Source organism: Tenrec ecaudatus, chromosome 7, assembly GCF_050624435.1.
Source record: "Tenrec ecaudatus isolate mTenEca1 chromosome 7, mTenEca1.hap1, whole genome shotgun sequence".
Classification (NCBI taxonomy): Eukaryota; Metazoa; Chordata; class Mammalia; order Afrosoricida; family Tenrecidae; genus Tenrec; species Tenrec ecaudatus.
Window position 1 is genome coordinate 86,945,091 of NC_134536.1, and position 14,924 is coordinate 86,960,014.

The 14,924-nt window shown below is 40.5% G+C and overlaps 2 protein-coding genes across 4 annotated transcripts in view; one reads left to right on the forward strand and one right to left on the reverse strand.

Moving 5' to 3' along the window:
* Positions 1-11,878, reverse strand: part of ORC3 (origin recognition complex subunit 3) — a 90,196-nt gene extending 78,318 nt beyond the window's left edge. For 2 of the 3 annotated variants that reach the window (XM_075554791.1, XM_075554790.1), the window contains exon 1: positions 11,750-11,878. In XM_075554791.1, coding sequence (XP_075410906.1) covers positions 11,750-11,773 — 24 coding nt within the window. In that variant the 5' untranslated portion in view covers positions 11,774-11,878. The remainder of the gene's footprint in view (positions 1-11,749) is intronic. The other variant, XM_075554792.1, reaches the window with a different exon arrangement.
* An 83-nt stretch (positions 11,879-11,961) lies between these two features.
* The window catches only part of RARS2 (arginyl-tRNA synthetase 2, mitochondrial), a 59,702-nt gene continuing 56,739 nt past the window's right edge, over positions 11,962-14,924 (forward strand). Inside the window, exons 1-2 of the mRNA XM_075554794.1 lie at positions 11,962-12,027; positions 14,507-14,580. Of these exons, the coding sequence (XP_075410909.1) occupies positions 11,992-12,027; positions 14,507-14,580 (110 nt within the window). The 5' untranslated portion in view covers positions 11,962-11,991. The remainder of the gene's footprint in view (positions 12,028-14,506; positions 14,581-14,924) is intronic.

Sequence of the window (14,924 nt, forward strand, 5' to 3'; positions counted from 1 at the left end):
TAGGTCTAGATAAAGACATGTATATATATAAACATTTATATATGAGGATGGGGAAATAGATCTATTCACATATATTTATAGGTTTAGTATTAGGGCAGCAGAAGGACATTGGGCCTCCACTCAAGTACTCCCTCAATGCAAGAATACTTTCTTCTCTTAAATTAGCATTTTATGATGCTCACCTTCCCGACACAACTGCTAAAGACAAAGCGGGTGAACAAGCAAATGTGGTAAAGAAAGCTGATGGTGCCAGGTTATCAAAAGACATAGCATCTGGGGTCTTAAAGGCTTGAAGGTAAACAAGCGGCCATCTAGCTCAGAAGCAACAAAGCCCACATGGAGGAAGCACACCAGCCTGTGCGATCATGAGGTGTCAAAGGGATCAGGTATCAGGCATCATCAGAACAAAAATTGTACCATAGTAAATGAGAGGGAGAGTGCAGAGTGGAGACCCAAAGCCCATTTGTAAGCCACTGCAGATCCCCTTAAGGGAAGGAGGCAAGCCAGTCAGGGTACGATGTAGCAACGATGAAAAATACAACTTTCCTCTAGTTCCTAAATGCTCCTTCTCCCCCACCCCCACTATCATGATCCCAATCCTGGCTAGACCAGAGGCTGTACACTGGTACAGATAGGAACTGGAAACACAGGGAATCCAGGGAGGATGATCCCTTCAGGACCAGTGGTGTGAGTGGGGATACTGGGAGGGTTAGCAAGGGGTGATGATTTCAAGGATCTACATGTGACCTCCTCCCTGGGGGACGGACAACAGAAAAGTGGGTGAACGGAGGCAGGGCATGATATGACAAAATAATAATTTATAAATTAAGAAGGGTTCATGAGGGAGTGGGGAGCACGGAGGGAAGAGATAAAATGAGAACCTGATGCCAGGGGCTTAGGTGGAGAGCAAATGTTTTGAGAGTGATGAGGGCAATGAATGTACAGATTTGCTTTACCCAATTGATGTATGTATGGATTATGATAAGTGTTGTATGAGCCCCTAATAAAACCATTTTAAAAAATGGGTTAACCTTTTGAGAGTATGGAACGGGAGGCTGGGGAGAAATGGAAGGTTAATAATAATGAATACAATAAAGAAGAAAATGTTCTACAATTGACTGTGGTAATGATTCTACAACTGTTCTTGGTATGACTGAACTATCAAATGATATTATGTGGTTTGTGTGCCAATAAAACTGTTAAACAAGAACAAAGGAAAAAGAGTTACAGTCTGAAACTCACAGGAGCAGTTCTCCCTTGCCCCATAGGATCACTCTGACTCTACTTGATGGCACTGAGGGCTGCTTTTGTTTGTCTTTTTGACAGGATTATAAAAGAAATCCTGCAATGGAAATAGGTAGTATGTCTTGTTAGGAGCCATGGAGCTGGTTTCAACTTACAGCAAACATAAGCAAAACAGACAAAACACTGGCTAGTCCTGCCCCAACCTCACAATTGTTATGTTTGAGCTCACAGTTCATGCCACCACATCAATCCACCTCACTTATTTTTGCTGAACCTTGACTACACCAAGCATGACTTTCTCCAAGGACTGATCTCTTCTGATAATATGAAAAATAAGGGCAAGAAGCACTCCAGGGGAAAAAAGAGGAGAGTATACCAAGGGCTCAAGTAGAAAATGTTTCGGAAATGATGATGGCAACACATACAAATATGTTTGATATAATTGATGTATGGAATGTTATAAGCTCTAAGAGACCCCCAATAAAATTATTATTTTTAAAAAGCACTCCATCTGCACTTTTTCCAAAATATATTTATTCATTCTTCTAGTTTTCCATTCAATAGACAAGGCATTCTGCTTCTATAGCAACGATGAAAAATACAACTTTCCTCTAGTTCCTAAATGCTTCCTCCCCTCGGCATCCCTATCATGATCCCAATTCTACCTTGCAAGTCTGGATAGACCAGAGGATGTACACTGGTGCAGATAGGAGCTGGAAACACAGGGAATCCAGTGCGGATGATACCTTCAGGACCAGTGGTGAGTGGGGATACTGGGAGGGTGGGTTGGAAAGGGGGAACCGATTATAAGGATCTACATGTGACCTCCTCCCTGGGGGACTGACAACAGAAAAGGGGGTGAAGGGAGACGTCGGACAGGGTAAGATATGACAAAATAATAAATTATCAAGGGTTCATGAGGGAAAGGAAGGGAGGGGTAAAATGAGGACCTGATGCCAGGGGCTTAAGTGGAGAGCAAGTTTTGAGAGTGATGAGGGCAATGAATGTACAAATGTGCTTTACACAATTGATGTATGTATGGATTGTGATAAGAGTTGTATGAGCCCCTAATAAAATGATTTTTTTAAAAAGGTTTACAGCCCTTTATAAAGGAACCCAAGGGTGCCATTCTACTGTCCTCTAGGGTCATATTGAGTCAGAATTGATTTGATGGCAATGGATTTGATTTTCCTTATTAATTAAAACAAGTCAAATATTATCACTACCCTGCTAAAATTCTTTCAGTGATTTCTAATCATACACATAGCAGATCAAACTACCCACTCCATTATTTTTTTAATTCTTTACTTACTTCCCAATTAAAAAAAACATAAAATACTTTACGTACTGCCTCAATGACACCTCTCCATCTACCCTGCTCTACGCTGTTTGTCAAACAGCGAGCAAGTCCCCAGTTAGCAGACCGTGTGTTGTCCTTTTGCCCGGAACCTTCTTTCCCTATGTGGCACTGTGGCTTGCTCCCTAAAGCCTCTTGATTCAAATGTTAACTTTTCTGTGAAGTTTTCCCTCTCCAGTTTACTTTCTGTCATAGCACTTAACACATCAAATATTGCATGTTTACTTATTGGTCCCTTCTCTAAGAATGCAAGCTGACCCAAACCCCCCAAAACAAAACAAATCACCACCAAATTCACTGCCATCAAGTCAATGCCTTCTCAAAGTGACCTGGTAGGATAGGGTAGAATTGTTCCCGTGGGTTTCCGAGACTGCTGTTTATGGGAATAGAAAGCCCTGTCTTTCTCCCCAAGAGCGCTTGGTGGTTTTGACATGTCGACTTTGTGGTTAACAGCCCAATATATAACCACTTTGTCATCAAGGCTCCTTCCGCACTGAAGGCTGCAATCCTCGATCTTCATCAGCAAGTGCTTCAATGAGTCCTCCTCACTCTCAGCAAGCAAGGTAGTGTTCTCGACATAACACAGGTTAATAAGTCTTCCTCCAGTCGTGATACCCAATCCATCTTCATATAATCCAGCTTCTCTGATGATTTGCTCAGCATTCAGATTTAATACGTATGGTGCAGATACAATCCTGGCCTTTCCTGTCTCCTCACTTTCAGCAAGAAAGGTTCTCTTGTTAATAAGCCTCCCTCCAGTGCTTCTGCTGCCACATTCTTGTTCATACAAGCCAGCTTCTCTGATTTGCTCAACAAGCAGATTGTGGTGAAGCCTACAACTCTGACACACACCTTCCCTGATTTTAAACCATGTAGTATTCTCTTGTTCTGTCTGCACAACTGGTTCTTGATCCAAGCACATTTTTCACATGAGCACAATAGGGTGTTCTGGAATTATCATTCTTATCAAGGCTATTAACAGTTTGTTATGGTCCACACCAGGGGTCCTCAAACTTTTTAAACAGGGGGCCAGGTCACTGTCCCTCAGACCCATTGGATGGCGGACTATAGTTTTTTTTAAAAAAGTATGCACAAATTCCTATGCACACTGCACGTATCTTATTTTGAAGTAAAAAACAAACGGGGCAAAAATACCCAGTGAGCCGGATAAATGTCCTCGGTGGGCCGCATGTGGCCCGTGGGCTATAGTTTGAGGACATGTGGTCCACATAGTCAATTATCTTTGCATAGTCAAAAAAATACAAGCAAACATCTTTCTGGTATTCTCTGTTTTCAACCTAGGTCCATCTAACATCAGCAATGATCCCTTGTTCCACGTCCCCTTCTGAATCAGCCTCAATCTCTGGAAGTTCCCTGTCAATGTACTGCTACAATGATTGTTAGATGATCCTCAGTAAAATTTTACCTCAGGTGCTATCAATGATAATATCCTATAATTTTAGCTTTCTATTGAGTCACCTTTCTTTGGAATGATTAAGAATATGGATCTCTTCCAATCATTTGTTCAAGTTGGTCTTCCAAATTCCTTGCCACAGACAAGTGAGTGCTTCCAGTGCTTCATCAACTTGTGGAAACATTTCAATTGATGTTCCATCAATTCCTGCAGCCTTGATTTTGGTTACTGCTTTCAGTGCAGCTTGAACTTCTGCCTTCAGTACCACTGGCTCTTGCTTAATGGTACTTCCTGAAATGGTGGAATGCCAACTAGTTCTTTTTGGTATAATGACTCATTTTCCTTTTTTTATGTTTGTTTTTGATGCTTCCTATATCAGTCAGTATTTTCCCCATAGAATCTTTCAATACTAAAACTCAAGACTTGAATTTGTTTTCTTTAATTCTCTCAGTTTAAGATACAGAGATAGCCAAACCAAATTCACTGCTACAGAATCCATTCAGACTCCCAGCAGAAGAGCAATAGAGTTGCTTCCATAGGCCTTTTAGGTAGGTAAACTCCCAAGAGCTTGTCATGGTTCCTTTCTCTATTCATCTGTAATAAAATAAAGAAATGGAGCTATGCTGGACTGAGATAGAAAGAGTGCCCAGAATGAGCCCTAACAAATAGCAGTGGCAGTAATAGAGAACCACAATGAAATGCTGGTCAAATGATAGTATTTGAGATGAAGGAAAAATTCTAAGCAAGCTAATAATAAAAGATAAGCTGAAGATACATATGAAAATGTTTAGACTTGTTAAATAAAAAATCTGGCCATTCTGTGAAATGCTGAACTGGTCTTTAAGAAATCTTATTTATGTGATTTCTCCCTCACTAACATCCAGAGACAGCCATTTCTACTTTAATGCCATAGACTTTTTTACTGGAATGAATTTCACGGTCTACATATGCAAACTTAAGCAGAGCTTATGCAACAATGGGATTAGGAAACAGACCACACAAACCATGGAAGTTTATAACCAAAGCAAAACAAAGACAATACCCAATAAAAACACTAGCATAGCTCAATCTCTTTGGATATTTGCACCCACTTACCACAGTGAATAGCTGTAACCTTCAATCCTAGGACTTTGCTCTTCTGTGATATATAGTCTTACAAAGCATTTTTCTCATAAGCCATTTTAATTAAAATTAAAAATAGGACCCAGGATATAAATTTTTTTCATTAATCCATTGTTTTAACAATCAGAGAAATATCTTCGGAAACTGTATGCATTCTCCGTTCCAACAGAGAGCTTTACTTTACAGAAAACTTAGTGGTTCTTGAGACCAACAAACCATGTACTACTCGCACTAAAGCAGTGGTTCTCAACCTGTGGGTTGAGACCCCTTTGGCAGATGAATGACCCTTTCACAGGGGTTGCCTAAGATCATCGGAAAACACATAAATATTTCACAATATATAATTACATATTGTTTTGTAATTAATCACTAAGCTTTAATTATGTTCAATTTATAACAATGAAAATACATCCTGCATATCACATATTTACATAATGATTCATAAGAGTAGGAAAATTACAGTTATGAAGTAGCAGTTTTATGGTTGGGGGTCAGCACAACACGAGGAACTGTATTAAACGGTCACGGCATTAGGAAAGTTAAGAACCATTGCACTAAAGGAAGATACTTTAGTAGATTTTCATTCAATTTTTTAAAAGGTCTTAATTTAAAGTTAGGCTTCCCCTTTATTAATTATAAATGTTAATAAGCTGAGAAAAATCACGAGATGAACATAACTTCTATGTAATCCTGACATTATCTTCCTATTTACTAAAACAAACAAGGTCATCTGACTCAAGAAACACAAATTGTAGCACAAAAGACTAAACTGATTAAGCAAGTTTGGGTCATGGAGTAAAAGAAAAGTTAATACTTCACATAGAAGTGGGAAATAACAATTACCTCTTATGTTTTGATCTCAATACTTACACACTTGTTCTAAAAATTAGAATGTGACAATAAATGCATTTGTTTTCCAGTTTCAAGGGAAAGTAAAAAAGTAGTGCTAACAATACTTTTAGAAAGTATTTAAGAATACTTTAGAAACCTTAGAAATGTTTTTTAAACAAAAATGTCAAAATGTGAAGCTATTGTTTCCTGACACCTACTCCAGCTTGGTCTACACACTTCTGAAGGCAATGTTTCTATCTCTTTCAGTCTCCACTGAAGAATTCTGAGCTCCCCAATTTAGACCACATCAAAACAGTTTTAGCATCCTGGAGGAACCCAAACTTGGAGGAACCCAAGTTTTAGCATTTGGAGGAACCCAAATTCTCTCTTTGAAATGTTCTTTGACATCCAAAGACCCCAAACAATCATTGTTGATGGAACAAGGGGGTGTCGGGGTGGAGACCCAAAGCCCATCTGTAGACAATTGGACATCCCCTCACAGAAGGGGCACAAGGAAGGGGCAAGTCAGCCAGGGTGCAGCACAGCATGGAGGAAGCACCCAACATTAGTTCTTCAATGCTCTTCCCTCCCTACCCTACCCCCAGTTCTACCTTACAAACCCATCTAGTCCAGAGCATGTACACTAGACACACGGAATCGGACAGATAAATCAGGTATCAGGTGCCAGGGGCTTAAGTGGAGAGCAAGTGTTTTGAGAATGATTAGGGTTATGAATGTACAAATGTGCGTTACACAACTGGTGTATGTATGTATGGTGCTAAGAGTTGTATGAGCCCCTAATAAAATGATTTTTAATAAATCAGGAATCAGGAAGAGTATTGGGAGTAATTATACCATGAGGATAGGGGGAAAGTGGAGGGAGAAGAGGGAGAAAGGAGGAACTAAGCGCAATGACAGACGTGTAACACACACACTGGACCCCCGAGGGAGAACAACAAAGAGCAAAGTGGGTGAAGGGAGACAGATTGTGTAAGATATGAAAATAATAACATAATTCATCAAGGGTTCATGAAGGTGGGAAGGTGGGGGAGGGAGGGAAAAGAGAAGCTGGAACCAAGGGCTCAGCAGAAAGAAAATGTTTTAAAAAGCATGATGGCAATATATGTATAAATGTGCTTGATACAACTGATGTATGGATTGTTATAAGAGCCCCCAATAAAAAGAAGAAAAATGAAATGTTCACTGAGTTTAGGGAGCAAAAAGAAATTTAAAGGGGCAAGATCACAACTACAGGTTAAATGGAGTAAGATTTCCTAATGAAATTCTCACAGGATACCCTCTTGCTACTCTTGAAGAATTCGCAGGTGCCCTGTCATGGTAGGAAAAAAATTTCTCACCAATGAAGTTTTCAATTTCCTTTTAATAAGCATTCATGATTATGCTTTGTTCATTGAAAACACCTTTCAAGATTACCTTTTGGAATCACAGAAAACGGTTGCTATAACCTTCTGAGCTAACTTCTCTGCCTTGAACTGACTGGCCCAGTAAATACCCTTGGAAACCTTAACTGTAGATTGTATTTTGTAAATTGCTATCTGGATTGTATTTGTAAATCTAAGCCACTGTTTTGATTGGACCTTCTTCACTGAATTACATTGGCATATCCTCCGTTATAACTCATTCCATAAACTCATCTTCAGTGGCTTCTATCTTGCTTAAAAATATAATGGAAAGTTCAGCTCTTAGAACTTAATGATTTTACCATGCTTAGTACCCATGGAGCTGAGAGCTTGCTGAGGCCAGGTTGTTTGCTTAAAATTAAACATGCCAAACTATGAGTTCTCAACTTGGGTAGCTCTTAACCAATGGCAAGTCTGTGGTCTTCTCCCACCAAGTTCTTGACTTCAGGCACAATTTCTTCATTTGTCGAGGCTGAGTCTTCCTACTCTTGGCTCATCTTTGAGGCACTGCCATTCTTAAAATGCTTGAACCATCTAAAAAGTGCTGTTTGTTGTGGGGCCCTGTCTTAGCTATTTAGTTAGTGCTGCTATAAGAGAAATACTACAAGTGAATGGTTGTAATAAAAAGAAATTTATTCTCTCACAGTTGAGAAGATTCCAAATCTGAATTTAAGGCATAAACTCTAGGAAAGGCTTTCTGCTTATTCTCTGTTTAAGCAGGAAGGTCCTTGTTTTCTTTCAGCATCTGTAGACCCACCATTCTTTGGAGATCCCCAAGTGGTCTGGCATCAATCTTTCGATGGCTCTAAGAGGATTCCAGCACAGGGACCTAGGTCCAGGAGTGCGCTCTACTCCGGGCTCTTCTTCATGGTCCCTCTAAGCTCACTTCTCTTCTTTCACTTGTAAGACAGTGGTCTCACTACAGCTCAGGGAAATTTATTACTTTGGATCAAATCTGTATGGGATTGAGGGTTTTGCATCATACTGTTAAATCTCTAAAATCTGACTGGTTTTTCACATCAGATCACATCATGGGGAATCATTATATAAATGCCACATTACATCAGTACATAATGATTAAAGCATTGAGAATCATGATCCAGTTAGGCTGACAGTTTGGGGCTTGAGAGGGAGGGAGGGATATAATTTACTCAATGACAGATGGCACTCCCATAAACTTACTGCCAAACTTTAATTTGGGAAAATGTCCACTTGGATTTTGCTAAAAAAAAATTTATGAGCAGACTTCAGAAACTTTTTTTCCACTTAGTATAAAAGGTGTATCATATTTTGGGAAAGCATGCACAGAGGCTAAAACAAGGGGCTTGGTGAGGTTATTAATGTGAGAAGGGGTCTGCAGTCATCCAGTGATTCCAGAGACATGTTAAACACGTTTTGTTTATAATAAACAGGTGCACGGATAAACTGGAACCCTACTAAGCAACACTTTTTTACTGCCCCTCACAGACTGACTTCCTTTCATCTTGTTGCACTGTTAAGGATGCCAACATTGTGACTCTCCTGAGCAAGAGTAATCAACAACTCACACAATCCTCAAATTTGTATAGGGTCTCTACATAATGAACAGCTAGGGTCAAAGGAAATTACAATCTACAACATGAACTGAATACCTAAGATTAATATAATCTAGTAAATTTTACTAGTCTTCGTACAAGATTAAAGACCAAAGAGATAGATGTGAACAGCTTAGACCACATGGAGGACACAAGCCAAGCCCTCAGCACATTAAAGATGCAGGAGGATAGGTATATATATATATATATATATATATATATAAATACATGATAATCACAAGTCAAGGGCCCCAGTGTGCTAGAAATGAGGTGTTAAGGTCAAACTCAGAACAGCTGGGTTTAAATGTGATTTTTTTTTCCCCCCCAAGCTTCTTTTAATGGTCCCACACTCACTGTCATCAAGTTGATTCTGACTCATAGTGACCCTATAAAATAGAACTGCCCTAATGAGTTTTCAAGACTGTAAGTATGGGAGTGGACAGCCTCATCTTTCTCCATGAATGGTCCCAGTGATTGTTACTTATAGTTTAGTGCAAACCCTGGAAAATGCCTTTCTGGAAAAACTATTTATCAAACATCTACAATAAGCTTGCAAAGTATCCACACCATTTTCTAGAAGCTTATGTTCTCTTTATAGGGCACAATAGGTTGTTGTTGTTGAGTGACACTGAGTGGTTCCAACTCCTAACAACCCTACAACAAAACACCTGCCCAGGCCTGTGCCATCCTCAAAATTGTTCTTATGTCTGAGCCCATTGTTGTAGTCACTGTGTCAATTCATCTCAACAAGGGCCCGCCTTTTCTTCGATGCCCCTCTACTTTACCAAGCATGATGTCCTTCTCCAGGGACGGGTCTCTCCTACTAACATGTCCAAAGTACGTGAGAGGAAGTCTCACTGTCTTGCCTTAAGGAACATTCTGGTTGTACTTCTTTCCAGACAGGTATCTGTTTGTCCTTTGAGTAGTCTATAGTACTTTGTCAATGCCATAGTTCAAATGCATCAAAACTTATAACATTTTAAGCAAGTAACTCAACTCAACTCACAGCCATTGAGTTGATTCTAGCGACCCTGTAGGACAAGGTAGCATTGTCCTTGTAGGTTTCCAAGACCATAACTCATTACAGGAGTTAAAGGCTTCATCTGTCTCCAGCAGATCAGGCTAGTGGTTTTGAACTGCTGGCCTTGCAGTTAAACAGCACATTGTGAATAATAACCATTATGACACCAGGGCTCCTACAAGCAGAGTAAAGGCTTGTTGATAAAAACAAAAATATAGTGAGATTACAGTGAGTAGTTATTTTCCTTTCCGTGTAAAAGGCTTTCAGGGGATTCTATTGCTCTCAATATAATAATATGTAAAAATAATGGGTTTCATGTCCTAAAGAACTTTTTGCAATGATGGATATGTTCTATATTGTCACTCTCCAATGTAGCAATAGTGTAAGTGATTATTTGATATGGTGTGAGTGGCTAGTGGTTACCACACTGTACCTCAGCTCTCAAGTACTTATTTCTTGCTAGTTCCACTATAACAGAGGAGCTCTGGTGGCACATTGGTTATGTGTTGAGCTGTGATTCGAAAGGTCAGCAGATGGAAACTATCTGCTCTGTGGGAGAAAGCAGGAGCTTTCTACTCCCTCAAATCGTTAAGTCCTGCATACTCATGGGACAGTTCTAGCCTGCCTATAAGGTCACTACGAGTCAATATCAACTCAATAGCAGTGAGTGAGTTGCAAAATCATAGTGGTTATGCACTGGGCTGTTAACTGAAAGGTTAGTAGTTCAAAGCCACCAGTTCCTCTCCCCGGAGAAAAGGGAGGGTCTTTACTTTCATAAAGAGTTAGTCTCTGAAACCTGTAAGAGCAATTCTATTTTGCCCTCAACCTTCCTAATACCATGACCCCTTTAATACAGCTCCTCATGATGTGGTGACCCCCAACCATAAAGTTATTTTTGTTGCTACTTCATAAGTGTCGTTATGCTACTGTTATGAATTGCACAACCCCTGTGAAAGGGTTGTTCCACCCAGTTTTAGAACCGCTGCTCTATAGGGTCGCTATGACTTGGAATCAACTGGATGGCAGTGAGTTTGTAATTTTTGGAATTACACTATCATGTCTTGCAAATCCTTGGCAATCCATACCCATCTAGGCAACCCACACAAAGAGGTCTAAATAGTCACACACATACATTTCATTCTCATTTTCTTAACTCTTCCTCAGCTTCTCTTTCTGATCACACTGCTTTTAAAATTTATTTTATATGCCACATTATATCTATCCTCTGGACCAACGCACATGGGAGTCTGTTACAAATGCTCCTTCCTTCACTCCCCATCCTTTTGCCTAACTGGCTTAATTTTTACTCACTTTTCAGGTGTCCACTAAAAAGTCACTTCCTACAAAAATGTTCTTCCTTGACCCAAGATCCTCGCGGTATCTTTCTTTCTAATCTTTTGCTCTCGCTGAACCTTCTTTTGGTTAACAATTATCAATGCCTTTCTTGAGTGTAGCGACTGCAGCACTTGGTTAAGAATACTTAACCCAGTGCATGGCGCACCTTTATGAGAGAGAAGGTACTCATCGTGTGGTCGCCCGACCTCCACATACCAGAATTTTAAAATCCTAACCAGACCGCTACTCGGTCCTTACTTCCCCAGGCACAGAACAGTTGGCCTAACGGGATCTGAAAGGACAACTCAGCCCGGGCCGCCTGTCCCTCCCCGGGAGGCGGGCAGCCGAGGCCTACGTAACCTCCACTACATCCTTGCTCCCTGGGAAGGAGGCGGTGACGGAGTGACATCGGTTCCAGCACCCACGTACCTTGGACACCGAAGAGGTGGCCATGGTCTTAGCGATCCGTGAAATTCCAGTTGCACGCAGGATTTCCCGCGCGCTCTCGCGACAAAAGGGCAGAGGTTAGCGGCGGACAATGCGACTCCTTGATTGGCTGGCATGGCCCTCCGGGAGGGGCTTCCGGCGCGCGGGGGCGTGGCGTGCGTGCGGGGCGCGTGGGGGCGTGGCGTGCGGGCGGGGCGGACGGGGCGAGCTTCTGCGAGCCGGCCATGGCGTGCGCCTTCCGCAGGTCTATCGCCGCTCAGGTACGAACCCTGGAGTGGGAAGCGCTGGCGTCCCGGCGGAGCCCCGCACCTCCGAGCCTTTTCGCTGCCGCGGACCCGTTTCCAGGCCTGCCTAGCCCCGTTTCTGCCAGCTCCTCCCTCTGCTCTGGAGTTTGCAGTGGCGGATCCGAGAGGGACAGGATAAAAAGTAAACCTTGAAGAAACGTGTGGTTTTCCTCGCTCCTTCTGACCCCACCGCTTTGCGTCCTTTGCGTGATTGGGAATTTAATTGACCCTGATCAGTCCCTATGAAAGTTCGTGTTGCTTACTTTCAGTGAGGTTTCTGATGGCTCTAAATTTTCATTCCGGTGCACTTAAAAAAATGGTTTGCATGCCTTCATTTGGCATCCTGGCCTCGTTCGGGGCCATCGTGTCGCGTGGGTTCCAACTCCTCGCGACCTTACGCACAGCAGAATGAAGAAGCAGTGACCGGTCCAGCGCCGTCCGCGCAGTTCTGTTTGAGCCCATTGCAACCATGGATGGTGTCAACTCAACTCCTTGAAGGTCTTCCTCGTTTTCACGACCCTATTACCTGGTGGTGTAGTGGTTATGAGTTGGGCTGTTAACTGCAATATCTGCAGTTCAAACCCACCAGCTGCTCTGAGGAGAAAAACGAGGTTTTCTATTCCTGTAAAGAGTCACAGTCTCAGAAACTCACAAGGACAAACAGTTCTATCCTGTCTTAAGGGGTCGCTTTGAGTTGAATTTACCGAGCTTAATGTCCTTTTCTCCAGGTAACAGGGGAAGTTTCTCCATCCTCCCGAGTAGGGGGTTTTCATATTAATAATACCAAAGGGACACTATCCTGGATTCGAAGTCATGTTTAACTCCCATTGATTAATTTGAAGTGATTTTTTTAAAACTGATACAAAAATCTGGAATTTACTTAAAAGAATTTTTAAAATTCATCTGCCGCCTATGAAATTTTACAGAGGAATTTCCCCTTTGACCCTGGCTAGCCATGACATTTTCTTTTATACTTTACAGATTTATCATTTTCCACAAGTAACTTGCCATGGAAATAATGGGCACAGGTCTATATAATGGACATAACGTGTAGGAAACTGACACATGAGTTTGAACAGTGTCCGAATCGTTTAACATGTGTTATTTTCATTTAAATATGGTCATTTGCCTGACATAGAAGTTCCCTTAGTTCATTTTTATTGTGTTTCTGGGCTTTTGTGCAAAAATCACTCTGTCTTGTCATTCATTATATATATATATATATATATATATATATATATATATATATATATATATATATATATATATATATATATATATATATATATATATATATTGCCCTTTCAATGCTGTTTGTCCAAATATCATCACAACCATTTGCTTACCTCATTAAGGGAGGGTTCCACTGCAATAGAGCTTGCTGGTGCTTTGGAAGGGAAGGCAAGGCCTAATTTTATCGAGAAGTTAAAAGTTTGTGCCCTAGTGGCTTCTTGAAAGTCCACTGCCCCTCTTATATCAGCTAAACCAAAACCCATTGCACCCCCCCCTCACACACACACACACACACACACACACACACACCCCAGTTGATTCTGACTCATAGCAATCCCTTAGGACAGAGAAAAACTGCCCCCTGGAGTTTTCATGACTGTAATTTTTACAGAATCAGTTTGCCACATTTCTCCCTTGAAGCAGCTGTGTGCTTCCTACCTATCCTAACCACTGCATACCAGGCATCTTTTGTTCCAAAAGGGAAAAACACTTGGCGTCCTATTTACTTCAAGATTTTCAGTTAGCGCTCTTGTTTTCCGCCTATCAGTACCTCCACTTTTAGAGGCACCTGTTTCTTGCGATTCCTTTCTAGGTTCACAACCATGAATGACGGTGCATGCCACTCTCCACCCCCCACAGACTTGGGCTTCTGATTTCTCTGTTCTTCAAAGTTAGTACCACTATCCGTCTTTGCAATGTTGTTGCTTTCATCTCCCCAATATTCTTTGACTTTGGGGTTTAGATCATTTTATTTCATTACTTTCACTTTATATGGGTTTTAGGAAGAAGCGGCTATAATCTCATGTAGTCAGCCTCCCATATGTTTTCAGCAGTTCACATATTGTAGCCTGATATCAGTTACTAGTATTTATCTAAAATGTTACTTTTAACTATCTATGTTTAAGGAATTTCTATACTAAATATATTCACCCATAATATTTGATGTTTTCGACTTGTAGATTTGGGCTTTCATGTGAAGCTGTTTAATTTTTCCTTGGTAAAATTAAATGTTCTAATTGCACTCCGATTAGATATCCTTTTATTTACGGTAAGTTTTCCCATGGTTGAGAACTGTTCAATCCAGCAAACTGTCATATCTACACTTATTGACAATAGCTGTTTTGCTTTTTTTCCTTTTAAACTAAGTTCAGTAATATTTAACTGGATCTGCGGTAGCAGATCACCAGTTCTCATACTCTGTTTTGTTCTTTCTGATTTTTAGCTGTCCAGGGTGTTGGATCTTCCTCCAGAAAACTTGATTAAGTCTATCGCCGCAGTTCCAATTTCCAAAAAAGAGTTAAGTATAATATATTTGTAATAGTGTAAGTTGCTGCTGACTTTGTATGTAGGCAAAACAAACAAAAACACTTACTATCCTTCAAGTTACAGAATACTTCCTGAAATTAACCATCAGGATTACTCGTTATATTTAGTCTTTTAATTTTCCATTGATTTAAATAATAAAGATTACATAAATAAAGATTAAACTTTGTATTTATGATACTGTGATGTGGCAGATTATATTATTTACATATTAATTGTTTTGATATTTATACTAATCTTTATAATTAGCAAAGTTAAAATTAGGATTAATGTTGGCATTTAACAAGTAAAAACATTCAGGAATTTTTCCTGAACTG